This window comes from Barbus barbus (assembly GCF_936440315.1).
Source record: "Barbus barbus genome assembly, chromosome: 1".
In the NCBI taxonomy this organism is placed as follows: domain Eukaryota; kingdom Metazoa; phylum Chordata; class Actinopteri; order Cypriniformes; family Cyprinidae; genus Barbus; species Barbus barbus.
Genome location: NC_136729.1, coordinates 13,077,112 through 13,102,598, shown reverse-complemented (window position 1 = coordinate 13,102,598; position 25,487 = coordinate 13,077,112). Strand labels below are relative to the sequence as shown.

Below are 25,487 nucleotides of genomic sequence, written 5' to 3'. Positions count from 1 at the left end.
CATTTAACAGTAATATACAATTATTAGTATAAAAATAAACAATAAGTAAATGATAGAATATATTGATATAGAAATCAGCATGTAAAATTCAAATACTAAAACCGATAAATTAAACATTTTTAATCTGTGCGTGACATAGGTCAGCCATTTGGGCTCTTCAGCCGACTGTCAGTGCCAGAAGGTGAAGTATTTTGGTTCTACAGCTCGTCGTGAATTGCAGGGCCATCAGTCTGGTCCAGTGCACCAATCATGAGCAATGCCCCAGTGCTGTTGTCCCTGACTAGTATAATGAAGGAATGATCTGCATAGAAGATTTTTGGCTTCTCCACATCCTCATCCTCATGCATACCGTCCTTGCTGCCTGACTCAGGGGCCAGCTCGAGGGATGTCCAATGCAGCACGGCTCCCAAATGGAGCTTCCCCCGTCCCAGGCTTGACGCAGTGGAAAAATTAGCTGATGTCTCGTTCCATGCATCTACCAGGCCTAATGAGGCTAGCTGCTTCTGAGAGAAAGTAAAGAGGGGAAAAAAACAGACGAGAGAATTTAATGTATTTTCATACAAAATGATTTCTGATTTAGAAGGCAGGTGAACACTAGACCCCAAAATCCTTCTCTGCTCCAAATGACTAAGAGGGTGCGAATCAATTATGCAGACTACATAAAAGAAAAGCTCCACTATGAGCCAATAGAGACCTTGAAAAATTAAACATTCATGCTCTTTTATGACTCCCAATGCTGGAAATGGAAAAACGCACACACACAGACCAGTCCTCTTCAGACAGGCAGAAAGGACAAATGAAAGCAAAACATAAAGAGTGTCACTCTAAATCAATAATGTTTCAAAAATTCGGTTGTTTCCTCTTTTCATTGTCTCCCCTTTATTTTAAAGGCATGACAGATGCCCTTGTTGGCAGTGCGGGCGGTACAAAGCATGCGACAGGAGCTGAAGACGGTGGCCGAGGGAGATCTCCTTATGAATAATTTAAAAAAGATCTCTCTGACCTCGGCCCGCTTTTGTTTTCCTTTCAGATATGAATTTGACAGAAAGATGCTCGCTGACAGGTATTTTATATTCCCCCTGGATGAGATCCTGGGTAAACGACAGTTACCCACAGAGAGAGAGAGAGAGAGAGAGACTGCGAGAGAGATGGCGAAATGAGGAAGAGGAGATAATAAGTGAACTGCTGTGGGAAGATTGAGAGACACCCAACGTGTTTGTGAAAGCCGAGACCGAATGGCAAGTGCTTTAACTGAATGATTAAGCACTCTCGCCTAAATGACTATTGTAATTAAAACAGAGCGCATGCACACTCTATCTTGTTGCAAAAATGATGCAAGCTCACTGGGAATGGCTGAGTTGGCGTGCTAGCTAGATTTGTGCAAATCTCAGAATTAAAGAATTGGCTCCAAATCAATTAATAAGTTGGAAATCTAATTGAATTGTCCTTACCTGACAGGAAGTTAAATTGGAATTTGCATTAGAATGACAGAAAAGCAATTCAACAAACGTATGCATTCTGGGAAAAGAAAAGGGTCACACTTTATATTAGGTGGCCTTAACTACTATGTATTTACATCAAAAAATAAGTATAATGTACTTATTGTGTTCATACTGTATTGCAAAACACTTGCTGCTATTGAGGTGGGATAGGTTAGGGTGGTATGGGTAGGTTTAAGGGTGGGTTAAGGTGTAAGGGGTGGGTCAACAGTGTAATTATAAATGTAATTACAGAAATTAATTACAGATGTAATTACATATAGGTATTTAAAAAAATATAAGTACAATGTAAAAACATGTATGTACACAGTAAGTGCATTGGATCTAATGATTAATTTAAATGTAAGTACATAGTAGTTAAGGCCACCTAATATAAAGTGGGACCAAGAAAAGTTCTATAAACCTATTTATTTTTACACGAAGCAAGGCTTGGTCAAATTTGCTTTTCTAGTTAATACTGTAAAAATTACAGTATGCATTCATTGGAATTCATTTTTATTTATTTAAATACAAACCTTTTTGTTGTTTTTTCACTTTTCTTGAAATGACAGTGGAAATCTGACACGAAAGCGAGTGGGAGAGAGACAGGGATGGGATTGGGAAATGCCCACATGGTGGGATTCGAACTTGGGACACCCGAAGCACAACTACGCCATACAGTTTGTTGGGCGCTGCCCATGAGGCTATCAAACTTGAATTGCGTTCAAACACTGTATATACCAAGATGGTAAGTGCAACCCACACTTTCAGCAGAATAAAGAAGCGTTCAGACAAAATGCGTTTTTGTATTCCACTGGTTCTGTTTCCCATAGTGTTCTCTGTAAACGCACGTCTTTGACTTTTGTACAGTCTTGCACATGACTTGGCATTGTGCTCAAATTAAAATAAGTCTGACTTTTTAAAAACGTCTTGAGACCTTGAAATATATGCTTTTTTATGCTATTTGAGAACAAGTAACTATATTTATGGGATAGTTCATGACAAGGTTTTGTTTCTATTTGAAAAATTTTATTTAAATGTGAGTTTGCCAATCAGTTTTTGAGATTTAACTATTTTCTCGTTCAAGTAGATAGGAGTTGGTCTTGCATGCCTAAAATAGTCGCCCGGAGGCATTGCAAATATGGCCACAGAGTGAACTGGCTTTTCTTCGAAAGGGACTTTGAAGTAATTCTGCATCCTGTTTTGCTACCTCAATTCAAATTCAGCAATTAAAAGCCATTCTCAATTCAATTCCGAATGGGTGCACAACCCAGCCCAGGCTCTGACATAGTGATTTGAATCAGAGGTTGTTAAAGGGGAAAAAAATGTGGAAAACAAAAGAAAGATGGACGGAGAGGTTGATAATGAGGCAGAGAGGTGGGGGAGGCTGTCACCTGTGCTAACACTGTTCGACCCTCTGCGGTTCTCTCTCTCTCTTAACAGTCTCGGCACACACCTGCACTAATGCACTTCTATTGTCCTCATCCATTATTCTCCTTCTACTACCTCTTTCCTCCATCTCTTCATCACTGCCTCATCCTGTCGGCCGCTCAGCCACCTCTGTGGCATCCTCATCCCTCATCTGGCCATCCGCCACTTGTTTAATTCCTCTCTCGCCTGCTCTCATGTGCTCCCTGTCTTTTTCAGGCTTATATCTAAGCATGTATTTATGTTCCGGAGAGTGACGGTCTTTCCTCTCTGTCTCCTGAGGCTTTCTCACCCTCTCTCACGCTGTATGTTCAAGATTCAAGATTCAAGATTTTTATTTGTCACATACACAATTATACAGAGTATAACCAGCAGTGAAATGTAGGTCATGTCCTTGCTATTCAGGCTGACACTGCATTGGGCAAATTTATTTCCCGTTAATTAATTCTCTGTGTGGTCTCCGAGGGTTTATCCTTGAACCTCTCCAGCTTTCCCACTGTAACTTTGATGCTTTCCGGCACTATAGACGCAGATCCGCTCCTTGGATGCGTAGCCTTGACCTGAAGCAGCTTGTTGCCACAACCATGACATGGCGCCGTGTGTTACTACGACAATGCTGTCTCCAGCAATTAGAGTCACAAGCAACATTAGCAGACATCTCACAGCCTGCATTATGACAGGATTTATAAATAGCACACCTCTTTCTTTGTCTCGCTACATCTCGCTCTTTCTCCTTGGGATGGCGGCACCTCTCGGGATGTGCGGATTTGCTGAGGTCACTTCATTTTTAAAAACAATCAGCGTTTAAATATTGAACGTGGGCTGTCGTCGTGCAAGCGTTCACCCTAGAAGCCCCCCCGGGGCCCGACGGTCAAAAACATTTCTCATTTCGCATATTCATTTAATCCAGATCTCCAAGATGCCACACAGCTATTAGCTTTGAGTCATTTGAAGCTAGTGAAGCTTGGCCTCGCTTCTACAAAATTCGATGGAGCTCACAGGACGCCCCGGAGGAGGAACAGGTAAAACCTCCCTAGGTGCAGTGAGCCCCAAATGAATTAATGACACGTTTGTGAAGAAATGACATGCCCAGCAGGTAGCGGGATTGAGTGATGGGTCTGCAGATGAGTACAGTAGTTTCTTCACTGGAAACAGATGAAAGGAGGCTATTAAATATCATGTAGTAATATGGCACACAGACTCCCAACTAATGCAGTAAATGTGATGGGCAGATGGAGGAAAACAAGAGAGGGAGAGAGATGGAGCGAGGAGGAGGGCTGTGTAAACATGGTTCAGCTCTAATGCTGCTCATTGGGTGGAAATGGACCGTCTCTATTTTCCTCTCTTCTCATTCTCTCTTTCTGTCTGTTTTTTTCTCAAGCCAAAGTATTCCAAATGCAGCCCTTGCTCTCCATTTTTCAGCAAACTGCATTATACTGTAGCATAATTCAAGCACATACATCAATAAACACAACTACATACAGCTCATGAATAACGCACAAGAAGAAACAGCCCTGGAGTCGACTGAATGTTGCATTTTCTATATAACATGATGGTGCATGGGATGTAAGGGGTGGAGATGGCCCAGCAGCGGCACATGGAAGCAGCTCCAGCAACTGTTGTATTCAGCCTCGCAGCATCACGGCAGTCAGTTTGCTTTTCAGAAAACGTCTTGGAGATTATTCAGTGGTAGAGTTCTGTATCACTGTCAATGTCTCATTTACATTTTCTGTCTCTCTCTTTTTCACTTTCGTCCCCTTCTTCTTCACACACAATATTATTATTATTATTTGTTTATCCTTTGCATCACACTTGTCACAAAGAGCTTCACACTGTTTATCGGCTTCCTGGAATCACAATCACAACAACTGCACACAAGAGAAACTGGTTCAAAACAGAGCTGTGTTAACACACATGAAATGGATATATTAAAGTTGAAGAATTAGTGTGTCATTGACATTGACATTTCATTGACATTTCAAATGCTAATGACATAAACCGTGCTGGGAAAACCAGCACTGATTCCAAATTGGATAAATATATATATATATATATATAAAATCTAAAAAATCTGAAGTGATTGATTTCCTAAATGTTTCATTTTGTTAACAGAACTTTTGCTATAAATTATATATAATATACTTAATACATCACAAAAAATTTTTTGTACTATATAGAGGAACAACTGATGCTCAACTTAAATGAACAGTGTGATCACTGCAAACCAATATCCAAATGAGCAGGTTGCACAGTGAATCAAAAACACTTCTGAATCAGTCTAAGCAGTTACAGAACCCTCCCCCAGGGGGAGCCTCCAACTTAAGTTAAAAGATGTATAATGCTATAGGGTCATACAGGGTAGCCATCAGGAGTCTGCTAACACAAATAACTGTTATAAGAGAAAACACACATATATTTTAAAAGGCAGAGATCATTTTACAGCACTAAAATATTAATTTCTTTGGTATCTGTAAACAGATACTTCATCAGGGTTACTTCATCCTAAAAATTTTAAATGTTGTCATTAATTCTTTACTCATGTTGTTCCAAACTCACAGATCTTTCATTCATCTTTAAAACACAAATACGGATTTATTAAACCTGAGAGATGTTTACTTTGATGTGCTCTATGTATGTGACTTGATCAATGTTTATATGTAAATAAAAGCCTAAATTAAATCTGTTCATCATATTTCAATCATGTCTTGGAATAAACCACTCCAATTATATAGATATATTTATGAAGGTTTTGATGTAATAGACTTTCAGTGTAGGGACAGAAATCTCTTAGGTTTCATTAAAAATATTTTCATATGTGTTTCAAAGTTTCAATGGCTTTGGAACAACATGAGAGAAACTGATGGCAGAATTTCAGGGGTCATTTTGTAAAAAGAATTAATTCATGTGCTAACAACTTTTGTTTGTTTTTATTTAATATAGTTAGGGCTAATTATTAGACTGCATTTATGACACTTCTGTCCCTCATTAAAATACCTTTTACAATAATTACATCTATTTCTCATTTTCTCTGTTGACAACTGAAATGATCTCCTCATTTGGTGCCGGACTGATAAGGGCAGTAAAAAAAAAAAAAAAGGACAGTGTCTCATTTTTTTCTTCAGAAGCACTAAAAAAATAATTAGTGTAATTAATAGAATACAGTTTCATGGCTGGCAAGAAATATTTATGACAAATAATTATATAAATTCACTTGTTTTTGGCAAATGTGATGATGGTTTTTAAAAAAGCCAGTTCTAAACTTCAATAAATTATAAATTAAATGCATTGAGTTGCTGCCATGTGATTGGCTGATTAGAAATTTGTGTTACAAAGCAATTAAACAGGTCTACCTAATAAAGTGGCCGGTGAGTGTATATTATTATTATACATAATAAACAGGATATGTTAATATTTGTATTAGATTACGAATAAGCATTTTATCACGGCGTGGTACAGCGCTCTAAGACACTTGTCTAAACACAACAGGCTTTTCCCAAGTCCTGGCATACACACCACATCCACTTCATGACCTCATCAATGAGTGTGTGTATGTTAGCTTGACTCCCTCTGTCTCTCTGGCACACACAGAGAACTGAGCAATCCAATTACAGCCACACTGGCATCCACAGGCCTTGGCACGCTACGTGTGTGTGTGTGAGAGAGAGAGTGTTTTCTGTGTATCCCTGCGTCAGACTCTTTAAGGTCAGTGTGTCTGGCTGTGTGTGTTTGCCAGGCATCAGGCAGACGGTGACCCCTCGACCCCTCATGCTCGTTATGAAGTCCAGACTCAATCTCTTGTTAGCCGCTATTGCCTGGCACTAACCGTTGCTGAGCTCTGGCCCCGCTGCCTCACCACCAGAGCGGATATTTTTATCCGGCTCGTCCGCTCTCCTGCCCTTTCCCCGTCTCTTTCTCTCTCACCAGCACTCAACCCCATTCCACCTCCCTCACAACCACTCACCTCTCCAGCTGCACGTCAGTCCAATTTGGGTCATCCTGCCCCGAGCCAGGCCCCCATAGCTACGCAGCACGGCTACATTAACGCATACGCTAGAGCACGGATTGGAAATCAGGATAATGGCAGCTCCTCCTGAGACCGAAGACGTCCACGCAGGAGCGTGACAGAAGGCCTAGAGCGAATTGAGAGTGACCGAGCGTCTGGCGGCCATGTTGGAGGCTGAGACTCTGAGGCGAGATGATAGATAAAAGGTGGAAACGCTATTAACGCCTCGAGATGGAGACTGTGTTTGCTCACTTCAACCCGATCGGAAAGGGAGAGGGAAGCTGCACTCGGCGCGTCTGTTCTGTCACTGCCCATATAAAAGCAGAGGAATCGAGTGTCTCTGACCTACGGTGATTTTTCTTCAGATATTACAAGAAAGAGAGTGTGTATGTGTGTGGCAGAAAAAATAAAAAGCCAGATGAGAGCATGAAAGAGCAGAGAAACAGACAGAGAGCAGAAAGATGTGGAGAGCGAGGGAGCAGCAGGAGGACTTGTCAGAGAAGTGATACAGCTCTATTCATGTCATGCAGCCGTGGCAGGACTTTTCGGCCTCTTTCCGCACACTGGGGCATCACTTATGTGAACACAGCAAGTCCAAAAAAGGGAGTTATGTCTGGGCTGTCGGTGGGTTTCTTTTAAAGCAAGCTTCTAGGTCTCTCTTGGGCATCCTTACCGCTCATGTTAATGTCAAAATCTTGTTCTTCTGAGCAGAGCTGCATAAGCGGACATGGCATGTGGGGGCTTATATTTCTCGCTCCACATTACAAGACTTTAACAAAATGCTGCCCTGCACTACAGCGACCGTTCACTTCTCTGTGCACCCTGGGAACGGTTGTGCCCCACTTGACCTGCCTAGTTCAACAACTGTAATTTTTGTTGTACCTTTTTTCTACTCTGTGTCTTTTAACCTCTGCTTCTCTGAATTCTTACCCTTCTCTTTCACTGGACTCCTACTGACATATTTGACTTGACATCTGCTGTCCACCATGAGGATAAAACCAACCTTGTGGTTTAGATCGTTTGTCATCTGCCTGCAGCATTACCCAGGGACAGTGACCCTGCAGCAAGGGTTTCAAAATGGGCTCTGGGGACCCATGGGGGCCACAAGGGAGTGCAAGGGGTCAGCAAAAAATAAGAGAAAAACAGATTTAGATATTAAGGAAATATGTTTAACCCTGACGACGACTTCATATTTACATTAATCAAACTGAAAAGGAATATTTGTTTCATTTTGCTTTCTAAAGCCTGATCAGGCTGGTTGCTTATATATATATATATATAAATTTAATTAAAATGAAAGAAAATACAATTATATATAATATACTGTATCATTATCTACTATTAATAAGAATATTTATTTTTATATTGTTTAGAATGTAAAAAAATATATATTATGTGCATTCATTATATATTCATTTATTTTATATATTAAACCTTGTTTTCTTCCGTAAAATACTGTCAAAAACAATCAAAATTACACACATATGTGTGTGTTTATATCTATATATTTGTGTAAATATGATATATAATTATAATATATATATATGTGATATATTATAATATAACTGAATTATATATATATATATATATATATATATATATATATATATATATATATATATATATATATATATATTATTTACTCTTTTTTTTCTCTCCCATATGTGACATACTCTTATCAGTTTGAATCGGAAGTCACAAAAAGTTGTCTGTGTAGAAATGAGCAAAAACTAATTTTTAAATTGTCAATTTTATCATGAAATTCACAAAAAAACAATAAGCAAAAACAGACCACATCCACCTATACTGTACATACAATAAAATAGATGCATTCATAAAAAAACTGAAAAAAAGTAGTCTTTGACCACAAAAAAGGTCCAAAAGGTCACAGTTGATTCTACTAAATAAAGAATAAAAAGTGAAATATTTCACAGATATTAGAGGACAGAAAAAATTAAAGAAAATAAGAAAAATAAGACAGGTAAATATTAAAAAGCGGTAAAGAGGGAATATGAGAGTTTGACAAAGAATGAGTGTGAGAGAAGAAAAGGGGCAAGACAGAAGATGAGCTACAGGGACTCTGACCAGCTAGAAATGAGAGCGAATGAGAGGGCAGACACAAAGATTGAGGTGGTGGATGAAGTGATGAATAAAGAAAGAGAGATGAAAGATGAGTGGGAGGAACCAGTGGACTCCGGGCAGGAGATAGATGAGCTGAGGTCAGACGCTGAGAGAGGGAGGACGAAGAGGTAGCTAGAGAGAGAAAAGACAAATACAAAGAACAGGCAGGGAGACAGGAAAGGGACGAGGAAGGAGAAAGAAGACCAAGGTGAGCGAGGAGAGAGGAAAGCCAGTAGCATGTGTCACAAAATCATTCATCAAGCTCCAAAACACTTCACCTCCGCGATCCACGAGAAGAGCACTATGAAGACGTGCTTGACATATCCACCCACCGCAAGAAACCAAAGACTCCAAATGTGCTTACCCACGAGCCAATCATACCAGACACGGTCTCATCCACTGAACTCAACAGCCCAAACAAGCCTGCCACAGTCACTGTCACTCTCTGTCGTCCAAATCCAGATCTGTTCAGCAGTGCAGACAGAACCATCTGTGCTATTCTAAAACTCTGTCACTCTTCGCTATCTAAGTCCAGGCTGCTTCCTGTGGCCGAGCTGCTGGAGAGACTCCTGCTGAGCTTCTAACCCAGCATGGCATCTCTCTGAGGGCCCAGGCCTTGAAGGAGCACAAATGTTTGGGAAGCCAGGAGAGTCATTAGTCTGTATGGGAAACACTTAGAGGGATCGCAGGCATGCAATTATAGGATGACTTTCTGTTGAGGTCTGTATTGCACAACACCAACAGAGTACTGCAGCTGTGATGTTAAAATCCGGAAGACTAAAACACCATGGGGTTCCCTTTAGTTTTACTATGGATTTTTAAAATGGGGTTTTTCAATTTATGAGAAAAACAAGGTCTGTGGTAAACAGAAACTGATGAAATTTGGATGTTTTGCTCTAGAGTGTCAATTACACCCACCCATACAAAAAAAAGCGCATTTTGAAGCAGTTACGTTAATTTCTTTGTGTCAATTTTAAAGTTACTACATTTACATGAATGTTTAGGGTGTGCATGTGTTCAGTTTACTAAAATAAAAACAGTAAAAACAGTTTTCTATATTTTAGAAATTAATTTATTGCTGTGATGGCAAGGCTGAATTTTCAGCAACATTAGTCCAGTCTTCAGTGTCGCATGATCCATCAGAAATTACTCTAATACGCTGGTGTTGAAAACAGTGGTGTTGCTTAATATTTAAAAGGTGATACTTTAACAATTGCTTGATTTTTGTTTTTTTTGTAATCATGTAAAAGTCCTATTAATTTTTTTCCAAAAAAATTTACAGACCCCAAACTTTTGAACTGTACTGTAAATCTACAGTATAAGACAGACTCGCATGGCAGATCCCATTAAATTAGTAACCTGCACTATATATAGGGACCAGAATATCATAGAAACGCCTAGCAGCCGCCTAAAACACCAGCCTCATTCAGACTGTCAGTCCAAATCCAATTTTAGTGCAAATCCAATTGAAATCCGGTCATATTTAGATAGTCTGAGCAGCAACACACTACATGAAATCCGTTTGGAGCTACATTCATATGTGGTTTTGAATCCTATTCAAATCGCATTCCTGGAAATCCGTTTCAGTCTGACTGGTCAGATCAGATTTAGCGAAGCTTTTTCACATTATCACGCCACATAAAACGTAAAGTTATGATACACTGTTTGGACAGTCAGTCGTCTTGATCAGATTCCAATTGGATATGCACAACATCGGATTTGAACTGACCGTTTGAAAGAGGCTAAAAAGAAGTCAAGAAAGCAATGCCCTGGTACAATGAATTTTGCACAGACAAGCAATAAAACCTAGTTTGAATTAAAATAATGCTTTTGCCACCTAAGATGTGATTAAATATGGTTTAAAATGGACCAAAATTAACATGACACCAAATATTTAGTGAATTTAAAGGACATATTCATCAAAAGATAAAATATTTTTTTGATAAAAAAACTCTGTAATCTGTATCTTGATTACAGGTCAACAAAGCAACACGCTCAGCCTGCTGGTGTTCAAAAAGAAAGCAGCACAATCGAAGCACTTACAATGAGCATCTGAGAAATGTTTTAAAGAATAAAGACCATAACTTAGTGTCCTAAGACATAAAACCACATTCCAAAGCCTGACTGCAATTTCAGCGCAAATAGAATTTCCATTAAAAGGAAAATAGCTTTCCCACTGAATGAGAATAATCTATGACCTATGGTTCGTTCTCATTATGCTAATATCATATCTGGATATCTTCCATTAGCTTTCTAAACGAGTCTCATCTACATTGTATATTAAGAATATTTATCTATAACGTAATGTTTTCAAATTGTATTTCACACACTCATAACGGCCGTGTAGGAAGTGATATGTACAATATTTAGACTATTACCTGTAGATTGACCGTGCTGCTTATCTTGGTTCTCGGGAGGGATAATGCCATACTTGTGGAGTTCAGTTTCCCCAACCACTTCTCCACCTGATCCGGGGTCAGCAGACGGTCCAGCCGAGCCAAACTCTCCACATGGAAGGGCAAAAGCAGGATCATGCTGGCCTTCCCTTCCCATAGGCCCAGTTCCAACACCTGTACCATGTTCTCCATGTCCTCATAGTGACGGTATACCCCTGGGAAAACAAACATTTGGTAGTTTGGATATCTTTGCTGTGTATTTCAATGATAAATGAATGGTGAAACTTACCTGATCTGTGCATCATGGGAACTTTTGTGTATTTTGTGCCTAAGAAGCTGCGCAAATCTTTGTTTTCATGGTAAAAGCCTCGACCCCAAAATCCTACAAACAGAAAAATCACATGAGGACAGTGAATAGATGACTTGGACGTCATGACCCGGACAAGCATTTTAATATTTTGACGCAAACTATTAGAAAACATCGGCTACAATTCTCTTACAGGCAGACTGTTTGGATCTGACATACACTGAGGCTTTGATGAGTCAAACCATACAAAGGAATATTACAGACACCATGCCAGAAAAAGAACCAAAAATAAAAGAAAGAAAAGGCGAGAGGAGCGGTGCAGGGGAGGCAGAGGCCATATTATTACAGCCCATTACACCCATTAAATTCACTGACAAAGATGAGATTCGATAAAGAGACTATTAGCAGTATTACAGTCACATGTTCTTTTCCACAGTCTTTTCACCTTATTGGATTAGTCAAGGGAAAGATAAAGAATGAGAGAGAAAGAAAGTGCGAAAAAAGCAGTATCAAGTCAAATCAAATATTAAGGATGATTGCAAGACAATATGGGGTTAAGCCAGGCCATGTTATTGTATTTCGCGGCACCAGAAGCATTATATTGCTCTTGAACAGGAGAGAAGAGACAAACACATAAGGCATTCAACGGCCTCTGCAACTCAATTTGAACCTTGCCATGTGTTATTTGGACCTGCACTGGCCCCAAAAAGTATTACAATTAAGACACACTTAAAATGTCTGAATCTCCTTGTGTCCGATACAAAATGTTAAAGTGTCATCTGCAAAAATTAAGCAAGAATTTCTTTTTGGTTTTTTGAGCCATTTTTACAATTGTTTTTAAACAGGTCCCAAGGACATTTTTAGCGAATGTGTTCACTGCAAATGTGTCACACAGGTGTCCTGAGTCACCATCAGTGCAGCTTATTACAGTAACTGCGAACATGGACATTAAAGCTACTTTTAGAGTATCTTTCAAATTCAAATAAATGCTGTTCTTTTGAGCTTTCAAAGAATCCTGAAGAAGAAAATGTATCATGTTGTTGTTGCTGTTTTTAACATTGCTAATAATAAGAAATGTTACTTGAGCATTAAACCAGCATATTAGAATGATTTCTAAAGGATCATGCGACACTGAAAATTCAGCTTTGTCATCACAGGAATAAAAAAAAAAATAGAGTGCTTGTGCTATTTTTCTTTAAATAAATACCACTTGATTCTTTTTTTTTCTGATGCAATGGCATTCATACATCTTTAAATGTGGCTTATATGTTCAAAATATATTTTCAGTGTTGTTGAATATTTTACCAGTATTATAATGATCACTAGCCCCTTTTTAATTTGGTGCTAGTTTTTTTATAGCTACAGTTTATCCAGGCCTCAGTTTTGCTGTGCCTTAAAAAGGAATGTGCCACCCAAGATGAAATTTCCATAATCACCCTTAAACACTCCTGGTCCTAAAACCACTGCTTTCAGCATTAAACATCCTCCTGCGGAATTCAAAACATATTACTTGCGTATAATTAGAATACCATTAACAAAACCAGAAAATAAACAAAACAAAGAGACAGAAACTAGGGTAGAATTCCTCTTTAAAGAAAAGTCTCATTTCATAAACCCGAGACGAGTCGCTCAGCTGTCATTTATTATGAGAAACACCTGATCCTGTGTAGGGAAAGCAAACCTCTCCGTTCGGCCCCGTGCCAAGCTTTGCATGTGCCTCAATGGTATGCTAGCAGTTCCCTTTAAGCTTGTGAACGCAAGCCAAGAGCCAGAGCAGTTGGATTTCAATAATTATACAGGGGGATGAAATTTGATCAGCCTAAAGTTCAAAACCCATGGCATGGTATCTGTCAGTTATTATGGGGTGGCAAAGCTCTTGGAACTGCGAGCGTTAAAAGGGGAATTCTGCCATGCGAGTTTCTGAAATGCCACACAAGGATTCTTGTCACTGCGGTCTTGGGTGGCAATCAAAAGAAAGAAAACATCCTGGGAGATTCTGTGACTGAAAGAGAGAAACAGAATTACCCAACGAGCATTCGCAAGAGGGAGACACTCATACCTTCTTCATTAATTACAGAGCATAAAGACAATGCAGCTATTGTGTGGTTTTGCATCTTGAAGGCTCTCTCATGCCCATTTTCAGTAATAACCGAGCCACAAACAATAAAGCTAAAACGCTGTGAATTAAAGTGCTTTCATCTTCTCTTTGGTGCTCGGAGCAGGGCTGCTGTTCGGGGTTTAAGTATGTGTGCTTGTTTTTTGGGGTTTGCTGTACAGAGCACAAAGACTGAGGTAATGAGCTAGTGTGGTGTCTCCCACCATCATGACATACCAGGAATCGGCCTACAGTACCCTTTTTCTTCCTTTAAAGCCTTTGACCATTCCCTCAAAATGATCTTATCTTTCACCTCTGTCTTTGCTTCACTCCACACCTGTGGCTCTCCATTTGCCCCCTAATGTGAGCTCCAATCCAGTTCTCCATGGTGCCTGGCTATTTGTTTCAGCGTACCTGGAATTATGAATTGTACATGTACCAGAGGACTTTAGCCAATCCTACTATTTTCATTCCAGGCAGGAATATCATCAAAAAAGATGATAATATTTTTTTTAATACTGTATTTTAAAGATAATTTTGTAAAGTCCAATTAAGCTTTACACATTTTTATTGGAAAGGGTTTAAACAATATTTCTGATACTTTTTCAATGAACCATAAACAATTTTTGCACATGGACATGCGAAACAGCTTACAGGCAGAAGGCAATTAAGGTCACAGTTATAATAACATCGGACATTAAAGAGAGAGAGACCTTCATACAGACTCTGAAAAACACCAGAAGTAAAAATCCCACATTTCCTGCTCACCTGCATGAACATGCCATTGTCCTGCTTCAGGGAGGCATGAGAACTGCACATGTAGTCAGGGCAATGAACTGCAATGTCTGTAATGTAAGACGCCTGAGACAGTGCTACAGGGAGACAGGAAGGACAGCTGATTGTCCTTGGAGTGGAAAACCACATATAACCATGTGTCCCCTCAGACGTGTTCAAGAACTTCAAAGTGCTTTGGTGAAAGAGTGGAGTAACATCTCACGAGAAGAACTGGCTGTTCGTAAGTATGAGATGCACTGTAGTGCTTAAAGCAGCTGGTGGACACACATTCTCACTATGACTTTTGATATATGGAAATAAAATCAATTGAAAGTGAGAGGATGTTACTTTTTCAGTGAGTACATATACATACATATATATAGACACACATACATACAGATATATAGATACAGTATTATAACTACTTATATATTACTGTTATAAATAAAGTAAATGATCTGCATAAGGCACAGCAATTTTAAACACTTTTTCCTATAAAACATTTGTAACTTATTCTTGAAAAATGCTAATAATATTTTTTTTTAAAAGCAACAATCCAAATCCACTTGGCTCAAACGTCTGAAGCAGGCACATGCATGATTGAACAGATTTCAGGAGAACAGAGAAAACTGCTCTCAGATTAACACCAAGCTTAAAAGTCCACAAACGACCCATCAGACAGACAATGAAAAAGCTTCGGACACAGTTAATATTACACTGGCGACTAAATGAATTACTATAGAACCCTGAAGCGGTGCGACTACTGACTGCCTTTAAATTATAAATCCAAACTATGAATTCAATTTTCATAATCTCATTCACAAGGCCCAATCTATTGTCTGATCTAATTTGTATATTTCATCGACTGAATTAATGAACTTCCACCGACTCCCGCTTCTTGCTTGCGAACGGGGGGGGGGGGGGGGGGGGGTGTAATTAAGTCAAAACATAAAACAAAAGAAACTAATTAGATTGCTTATCAGCCTAAGATCAATCCAAACTTTATTTCCTGTTGCGTTTGGTAGTAGAGAGAAGCTCTCCTCCTACCGCTCCGTTCCCATCGCTCTGTCTGAGTAATACTGGCAGGTGCTTTGATTCTATTTTAAACACAAAGAAATCGATGAGTAGAACAAGACTCCAGCATGCGGTTGAGACAATGCACAAAAAGAGAGAGAGACAGAACTCTGGTGAAGTAGAACAGCATATAGCACCGGCATGTTAAAAACTCATTTTAAGCCCTTCAAGCATACAGGTGCTGGTCATAAAATTAGAATATCATGAAAAAGTTGATTTATTTCAGTAATACCATTCAAAAAGTGAAACTTGTATATTAGATTCATTCATTACACACAGGCTGATATTTCAAATGTTTATTTCCTTTCATTTTGATGATTATAACTGACAACTAATGAAAGTCCCAAATTCAGTATCTCAGAAAATTAGAATATCAATTAAGACCAATGCAAAAAAAATGATTATTAGAAATGTTGGCCAACTGAAAAGTATGAACATGAAAAGTATGAGCAAGTACAGCACTCAATATTTAGTTGGGGCTCCTTTGGCCTGGATTACTGCAGCAATGCGGCGTGGCATGGAGTCGATCAGTCTGTGGCACTGCTCAGGTGTTATGACAGCCCATGTTGCTCTGATAGTGGCCTTCAGCTCTTCTGAATTGTTGGGTCTGGCGTATTGCATCTTCCTCTTCACAATACCCCATAGGTTTTCTATGGGGTTAAGGTCAGGCGAGTTTGCTGGCCAATCAAGAACAGGGATACCATGGTCCTTAAACCAGGTACTGGTAGCTTTGGCAGTGTGTGCAGGTGCCAAGTCCTGTTGGAAAATGAAATCTGCATCTCCATAAAGTTGGTCAGCAGCAGGAAGCATGAAGTGCTCTAAAACTTCCTGGTAGACGGCTGCGTTGACCTTGGACCTCAGAAAACACAATGGACCAACACCAGCAGATGACATGGCACCCCAAACCATCAATGACTGTGGAAACTTTACACTGGACCTCAAGCAACGTGGATTATGTGCCTCTCCTCTCTTCCTCCAGACTCTGGGACCTTGATTTCCAAAGGAAATGCAAAATTTACTTTCATCAGAGAACATAACTTTGGACCACTCAGCAGCAGTCCAGTCCTTTTTGTCTTTAGCCCAGGCAAGACGCTTCTGATGCTGTCTCTTGTTCAAGAGTGGCTTGACACAAGGAATGCGACAGCTGAAACCCATGTCTTGCATACGTCTGTGCGTGGTGGTTCTTGAAGCACTGACTCCAGCTGCAGTCCACTCTTTGTGAATCTCCCCCACATTTTTGAATGGGTTTTGTTTCACAATGCTCTTCAGGATGCGGTTATCCCTAATGCTTGTACACTTTTTTCTACCTCATCTTGTCCTTCCCTTCGCCTCTCTATTAATGTGCTTGGACACAGAGCTCTGTGAACAGCCAGCCTCTTTAGCAATGACCTTTTGTGTCTTGCCCTCCTTGTGCAAGGTGTCAGGTCCTCCGAGATGTGGGTTCCCAGGAACTTGAAGCTGGAGACACGTTCAACAACCATCCCGTTAATGTGGATGGGTCATGCGTGCCACCTTTCCTCTTCCTGAAGTCCACAATAAGCTCTATTGTCTAGCTGGTGTTGAGGAGCAGGCTATTGTCAGCGCACCATGCAGCCAGGTGCTGTACCTCCTCCCTGTAGGCAGTCTCATCGTTGTCTCTGGTGAGGCCAATCACTGTGGTGCCATCAGCAAACTTGATGATGGAGTTGGATCCATGCACAGGCCTGCAGTCATGGGTGTAGAGGGAGTAGAGAAATGGGATCAGCACACAGCCCTGTGGTACGCCGGTGTTGAGTGTGATGGTGGTGGAGCAGGTGTGGCCTGACCTAACATGCTGAGGTCTGTTGGTCAAAAAGTCCATAATCCAGCTGCAGAGGGAGGTGTTAACACCCAAGTCTCCAAATTTAGTGGTCAGCTTGGAGGGAATGACGGTGTTGAATGCTGAGCTGAAATCAACAAACAACATCCGTACATATGTGTTGTTGTTATCCAAGTGTGTGAGTACCGAGTGCAGTACTGTGGATACTGCATCCTCAGTACTCCTATTGCTTCGATGTGTGGGTCCAGTGATGTGGGAGGCAGTTCTTGAGGTGTGCCAGGACCAGTCGCTCAAAGCACTTCATAACAATGTGTGTGAGTGCTACGGGGCGGTAGTCATTCAGGCACGTCGGGGAGGAGTGTTTCAGCACTGGCACAATGGATGTGGACTTAAAGCATGTTGGCACAGTTGCTTGGGTGAGGGACAGATTGAAAATGTCTGTGAAGACCCCTGCGAGCTGCTCAGCACATGTCCTGAGCACACATCCAGGAATGCCGTCGGGGCCAGCAGCCTTGCGTGCATTGATCCGGCTCAATGCTGTGCAGACATCTGTGGAGGTGAGTTTGAGGGTCTGATGGTCTCCTGAGAGTGTGATCTTGGTGGCTGTCTCCTTGTTGTTATTGTCAAAGCGAGCATAAAAGACATTTAGCTCATTAAAGGAGACGTCTGTGACCGTCGGAGTGGAGTTGCATGGCTTGTAGTCACTGATGACCTGGATGCTCTGCCACATGCATCGGGGGTCACAGTTGGAAAAATGTTCCTCTACCTTTAGCTTGTAGCAGTGCTTGGCCTTCTTGATGCCCCTCTTCAGGTTAGCCCTGGATATGCTGTAGGTCTGAGCGTCATCTAATCTGAAAGCAGTGTTGCAGGCTTTCAGCAGGAGCTGCACCTCCTTGTTCATCCATGGCTTCTGATTAGGGTACGTTGTGATCGGTTTCTCTGTTGTAACACGGTCAATGGAGGTATTGATGTAATCTAGTACAGAGGTGGTATAGATATCAATGTCCGTGTGAGAGCCACTGGCAGCCTGAGAAACAAACATACTCCAGTCCATGTGTTGAAACTTGTCCTGAAGTACAGACTCTGCTCCCATTGGCCACACTTTGATGGTCGTCACACGGTTGATGATGGTGTGAAGGAGAATGCATGAACTACTGATGTCTGATTTATAAAAGCATCATTCTTTTGAACCGATACTTTTATTAAATGCTTTGTTAAGACCGATTTACAGTGCGTAAATCACTAGAATGTAGTTTGGAAACTGTAATGGAAACTGTAATAAAAACTGTATTGAAATAATGAATCATTTATTTCAACCACTTTGTTCACTAAACGCCAGTTCGCTAAAATAAATCAGACTTCCCTGCGTGAACACAAACAGGTGTGTATACAGTACACAAATACATACAAACATGAGTAAACATGCACTTCAGAGATGCATTTGCTACACCAACATAAATAAGTAAAGTAAAAAGTAAAGAGACTTTATTGTCATTGTAGTTATACAACGAAATTTGTTTGGTAGCTCACAGAGGCCAGCAGCAATAAAACAAGAAAGCAGCACACAGAACATAGTAAATGTAGTAAAAGTATAAAATTACTGTATAAAATAAAAAGGCACTTAGTATAATAATAGACAAGATAAATTTAAGGATAGAAATGTAACAGTATTTACAGTATAGTAGTTGAGTGCAGACATGAATGTCCCACAGAGTGTCTAGATAATAAAATATAACACTATTTACAATGTGGTAATTTAGTGCAAACAATAATGTCCAATAAGTGTCTTTGTGCATTAGCAGCAAACATGAGGAAGGGAGAAGAGAGGAAGGATTAACTATTTGTGTGTTGGGGGGGGGGGTAGCACAGGCTACAGCTCTGGGGAAAAAGCTGTTCTTTAGTCTGTTTGTGCGGGTTCTGATTGTCCTATATCTTTTCCCTGATGGGAGGGGTACAAAAAGTCTGTGTCCTGGATGAGTTGGGTCCTTGATGATGTTGCTAGCTCGCTTCTGTAGACGGCTAGCATAGATCATGTCAAGGTTCGGGAGTTTGATTCCTATGATCCTCTGAGCAGTTTTGACGGTCCGGGTCAAAGCTCGGCGGTTTTCTGCAGTGCAGCTGGAGTACCACACTGTGATGCAGTGCTCTCTATTGTGCTCCTGTAAAAGTTTACTAAGAGCTGGGTTGGCACTTTTGTTTTTTTGAGTTTTCTTAGGAAAAAAAGTCTCTGTTGCGCTTTCTTCACTAAGTGGGATGTGTTAACGGTCCATGTGAGATCTTTTGTTATGTGTAGACCCAGGAATTTGATGTCATTCACCCTCTCAACTTCCTCACCATTTATGTAGGGGGGGGGGGGGGGGGGGGGGGGGGGTGTTGTTTTCTTGACTCCTGTTGTTTTCTTGACTCCTGTAGTCTACAACGATCTCCTTTGTTTTGGCAGTGTAAATCACTACAATCACACATATACACACACACACGTATGTTTTGCACACCCCCTAAAGTGTGATTCCTTATCCTCCAAGCAAATTTTCACCTTCAGCATCAGTCGTGCAACTGCTTATAGTCCATTCATCAAGAAGAAGCAACACAATCTGTACTAGCTAATTCTCCAGCACGCAAGAGAGCGGAAGTCCAGCGGTGCTATGACCACTCTGTCTGATCCTGTTTGGCTCAAATATCACTTCTTGCCTTTTTTTTAGATACAGTACGAATGGATATCAATATCGGTGTAAAACTGTATTAACTCACCAATGACCTTGGAATTGGAACTGAGAAAAACTAACATGTGAAAAAGTAGCCTATTGTTAGGGCTGGGTGATATGAGCAAAAATTCATATCTCGGTATTTTTTGGCTGATTTGTGGTATACGGTATATATCTCTGTATTTTCTACGCTTTTGTATTTAGATTAAACAAATAAAGTGAATACATCCATGTAGGCATATATTAAAAAGGGTTAAAATCACATTATATTGTAACAATATGCTTTTAAAGCAGAAGTTACATTTACTAAACTAAAAAATAAAATAATAAAAAAGCACAGACTAATTGAATAAAAAGACTATTTTGATTACCCCATTACAGTTAGTGCTATCATACAAATACTCTTAGTCATAGGTTTAAAATTCTACATGTCACATTTATTGTTCAACTACAAATATTTAAGCAAAATGTATATTCTACCTATTGTTTGAGTTTTTAAAACGGTTAATGGTTGCCTTAAATTTTAAGAGCTGCATTAGATAAACTGGTTAATAAGTATAACATATAGGGTTGGGGATTTTAATTAATCCCATTGACTCTTTTGAATCAGTTCACCAAAAAGATTTGTTCATTGAATCTTTTTTCAGGTTACATCATTTTGCAAGCGAGTCATTTGAGTAAAGAGTCAATGACTCACTCGTGGCAGTCACTTTTTGTTTGCTGAATGAATAAGTGCTTTTGAACAAATCAGTTGAATAAATGATTCAGTGATTCACAAATAGGCTGTGTTCCACTTCGTTGTTAATGTCCTTCTCTCACTAACTTTCATCTTACATCTTGTTGACTCGGATGTACGTCATTGATTACATTACACATTCTATATGTATATAGATATGCTGGGGTTGTTTAAATATTGAAAAGAGATTGCATGTATCATAGATTTGTTTGGGGTCGGGTCAATTAAACACGGCCTGTGTTGACATCACAACAGTGTTGCATTGTGGTTTATGAAGCTGTGTACAAATGAAGTAGACTCAAAATCGAGGGGTCAAGGGTCTGCCCATATAAACTTCCCTCGTCCACTTCACAAAGTGGAACGCACTTCAAAATAGCTGCGGGGATTGCCCCGAGGGGAAGTGCTTAGGGAAGTTCAGAAGTGTGTGTCTAAAGCAAAGTGGAACACAGCCATACAAGCAGTCTCTTGTTCCATTCCTGAAACAAATCAATTGAATCAATGATTCAAATCCCATATGAATTCATGATTTGAATCCCATTGCTGTTAGAATTTACATCAGTGTTCTTGGAACACTGATCTGCCTGTATGATTACAGAACAGGAATCAACCACTAATATAATCTTTACAATGCACATGTCTACAAATCTTTCATGCCTAAAATTCATTCAAAAACACTGATTAGCTCACAAACAAAACATCACTAAGAACTCAAATTATAGAAAATAATAGTATTCACGTCCCAAGTAAAGTCAGGTTTTACAGTGCATCAGTGAAGAAGGATGAAACCATGAATTCTGCAATGCTGTCTGGCTAAAGTCCAAACACATAATGGACCATAAAGCTTCAAAATTAGACACAACTATCCTGATCCCCTAAGTACAGTAGACAATCCACACCTTCATTTTAACTGTGTCTAATGGCCGTTCCTAAAGCATGTTATTCACAGAAGCTTTTTAATCTATTAGTCTGTGATATGCCAGGTCCTGTTATATGGTATTTGCACTCAGTGATTAAAATAACTTTCCTTATCCTCATTATTTAACGCAACACAATATCATATTAGAATTGTGTTCTTCTAGCATTATTTGAAGCCAGCTAAACTAGTTTCCAACTTATTCTTTCTTCTCACCTTTAAAGTGCAGTGCATTGGCCAGGATCATGGCTCCAGGTTTGGTCTCCAGTGCCAATTCCAGATCTGCTGTCTCTTCTCCATCCATCCCACTTTTAGCCCAGGACTGGAGCTTCTCCATATCAGTCTGTTTCTGTGCATCCTCCAGGGTCACATGCTGCAACCCAAAGTGGGTCTGGAGCTTTTCCAGAAAGCTCTTCTCCAGTTTTGGGACTTGTTTGCAAAACAGTGCGGAGGAACTGTGCAATGTGTAGCTGGTTCCATTAGCTTCACGCACAGATTTCAGTGCCTTGGTCAAAGCTTCTCCAACAACCTTATCATTATTGGTGATTCTCAGGAGATCATGAAACTGGCCTGCTGTGGATCCTTTAGCTCCACCCTCTAAAGCCAGCAGGGAGTTGGCCAACAGAAGCGGAGAGATGAAGGTGTTGGTCTGGGAACTGTCGATGCGGAGCGACCTATACAGCTGCAGCCCCAGGCTCCAGGTGGGGTGATGTAAACTGGAGATTTCTGGCTGAGGGGAGCTTTGAACTTTCTGTTCCTGTGGAGCAGATGACCAGACGCTCTGCAGAGCCAACACTAGTAGAAACAGGAGAGGAACAGGAGAAATGGGCACCATTGTAGGACTGAAGAGAAAAGAGAGAGAAATATTAATATATCATTCCACAAATTCTAAGTAGAGTCAACATAAAAAAATAAACTGATCTAATTTACTTTATACAACACATTCCAGTTTATATTGTGGATTAATTAATTTTTTCATTAATTGCTGCACCAAATTAAAAAGAATGAAATGTTTATCTTCTTGCTCCACCGCTCTGACTTTCTTTTCGACTGATGTCAAACACTTTTATTTTTCCAAATGCTTAAATATGCTGTATGTAACATTGACAGCTAGCAGTTGAAATGAGTTCTGCAGTCCAAATTCAAAATATTGGACAGCATTGTTTCTCTCGCCCCCTCCACTTCAGACTCGATGCTAAAGATGGCGACAAGACTTGCACTCCAACTTCTGCAAGTTGGTGAGCCGGGGCTTTTTAGGCAGAGTAGAATCTGCCATCTCTGACCCCAGTTGGTTTGCTAGCTTCCATGGATGCAAGACACTACGTTTTCCACCAACTGGCAACCCGGGGTGTTGAAATACAGTAAAGTAAATAGGCAGTGGGTGGAATCACACAGACCAAAACAGACATTCTGACATGAAACACACATTTCAGAATAATTGCCTGCATCATATTGGAGAAACAAATATTTGAATTTAGCATGTTTCTTAAATATCTGCACACATATTAAGCCATTTTTATGCTTTTGTACAGTTAAAAAATTACATACAACTCCTATTATTCTGGTATGTAACACCAACTTTTCATAATTCTAGTCAGTCTTCAATGGATAAAAACCAGTCCCATTTTAGTACACACTTTTACTGCATCTACCTTTACAAATACTAACTGATGTTTAACTACTGAACCCTGAGGATGGATTATGGTCCTGCAATTCTTCAGGACACCAGCCTCATGGAAACTCTCCAAAATTGTTTGATTTTAATTTATTGTATTTAATTATATTACTGGCATACATTCAAGCCCTGTTTACCTAAATATTTTGGTAACACTTTATTTCGATAGTCCACTTTAGACATTCTACTAACAGTAAGTAACTTTGCAACTACATGTCAACTAGCAGTCATTAGAGGATTAATAGACTATCTGTTTAATATCTTCTAACACTTTATTTTTATGGGTCCACAACATACAATATACTAACTAACGTATACTAATCAGAAACTTTGCAAGTATACGTCAACTTCTTCTACTAACCCTAAACCTACCCTAACAGTCTACTCTGAGAGTTAGTAGATATGTAGTTGCAATTTAATGAGAATTAGTTGACATGTAGTTACAAAGTTACTTATAGTTAGTAGCATGTCTAAAGTGGACTATCGAAATAAAGTGTAACCAAATTTTTCATTAGCAATGCCTTGCTTCTGGATGCTTCAGAAATCTCGGCTCAATGCCCCGGGGTCCAAGCCACAACCCGTCTCATAGAACAACAATATTCTAAAGGAAAAAATAAAATAATTCTCAGGTGCCTTGAGAATGACTGTGGTAACCATGCAGAGTTTTCAAAAATACCATAGTAACTATGATAAAACTGTGATGTTTCTGTCATAAAAGAAATTAATCAATGACAGATAACACTGAATGAGAATTTATTAAAATTTTACAGCTGTAACGTTAACAACTGTAGTAGACAAGGTATTCTGGCGGAAAACATGGTTACCATGGTATTTTTTTAATAATCCCGACGTCAAAATCATTTTGCATACAGCTGGGCTGCTGACAGGGCATTAAATAGCGACCTATACATCACTAAAATAAACGTTACAATCCTCTTAAATCTAAACCATAAACCGAACGGCGTCCTCCGGAAATTTCGCTTTATATCCGAGAGAGATCACAGAAAAGACTAAAAACAAACCCCTTAAATAACAGCAGACGTTGGAGGATATTATAAAGGCGGAACCGTTTTTGTGCTTGCTGAGCGAACGCAGCTGTTCCGTCTGCTCGGAGAACTGAGGGGCAAAACACAAAGTGAAAAAAGTTCCTTGTTTGCTTGTACCGTTAGTTAATTAAAGCTTCCTTCTTTCCTCCGGCTTCTTCTGCGGGTTTTGAGCTGAAAGGAACTGACAGGGCAGGTTCAGACGTGGCGTAGTCACAGTTTGCTCACTTTTCCTCCAGCCTAATGTATTCTCTCTGGACTCAATCCGGGTATTTTATCTCTTTCCAGAAACCTCGCGCATTCCATTAACCTTCTTACAATACCTAAACAGTGATGGTGTTGTTTTTCCTCTATCAGTGTTATAAACAAATTTAAAAAAGTTGTCAAAACGCTATTTTGACCTGCAAAAACCACTGTCCGGCTGCTGTAATTTAAACTGTCTTTTAGTTTTTTCACGCAACTGGTTGCTTCCCTCATCTGTACCTCCAGGAAAGCCCGCAGTTGCAGTAGCGACCGAAAGGGGGCGCCCGCGATCCACACCGCCATGGCCCAACATAAGGTCAACTTGTCCCATAATAGCGTGTCATGTATACGCCTGCTGAAACATTAAGCACACTCCTCTTCGTCCTGATTTACATTTCGAGATCCCAGTTTTGGGAAAAATCCAAAATCCTCACAGAAAGCATTATAATAAAAAAAGGGTAAGGTTCAAGATTAGTGAAGTTAACAGCAAATTGATCAATGATTCAAGATTCAAGATTTTTATTTGTCACATACACAATTATACAGGGTATAACCAGCAGTGAAATGTAAGTCAGGTCCGCTCCAAGGACAGTGCAATTATAAAGTATACAGATATTAAGAAAAAGAAAAGTAGAAAAAATAAGAGAATAAAATAAAATAAAAGATAAAAAATATAAATATAAATATAAATGTGCAGGTCA

At 39.8% G+C, this 25,487-nt stretch overlaps 1 protein-coding gene across 2 annotated transcripts; it reads right to left on the bottom strand.

Moving 5' to 3' along the window:
- LOC306865834 (serpin H1-like) lies at positions 1 to 25,051 on the bottom strand. 2 transcript variants are annotated; one of them, XM_079410662.1, is made up of 5 exons: positions 24,664 to 25,039; positions 22,042 to 22,667; positions 11,716 to 11,808; positions 11,409 to 11,641; positions 1 to 503 (listed from the first exon to the last, which is right to left on the bottom strand). In XM_079410662.1, exons 2-5 carry the CDS (start codon positions 22,658 to 22,660, stop codon positions 198 to 200), a joined length of 1,251 nt encoding a protein of 416 aa, XP_079266788.1. In that variant the 5' UTR covers positions 22,661 to 22,667; positions 24,664 to 25,039; the 3' UTR covers positions 1 to 197. The 2 variants fall into 2 exon arrangements, with proteins under 2 accessions (XP_079266788.1, XP_079266789.1); XM_079410663.1 differs by having other exon boundaries at positions 107 to 500; positions 24,664 to 25,051.
- Positions 25,052 to 25,487: the final 436 nt, after the last annotated feature.

Bases quoted from the DNA above. Each gene is read 5' to 3' on its own strand.
- LOC306865834 (XM_079410662.1), bottom strand. From the start codon at position 22,660: ATGGTGCCCATTTCTCCTGTTCCTCTCCTGTTTCTACTAGTGTTGGCT. The intron at 11,809-22,041 runs GTGAGAAGAAAG...TTCTGTTTGTAG, and splicing joins CAATGCACTGCACTTTAAAG to GATTTTGGGGTCGAGGCTTT. The intron at 11,642-11,715 runs GTAAGTTTCACC...TTGTTTTCCCAG, and splicing joins TCCCATGATGCACAGATCAG to GGGTATACCGTCACTATGAG.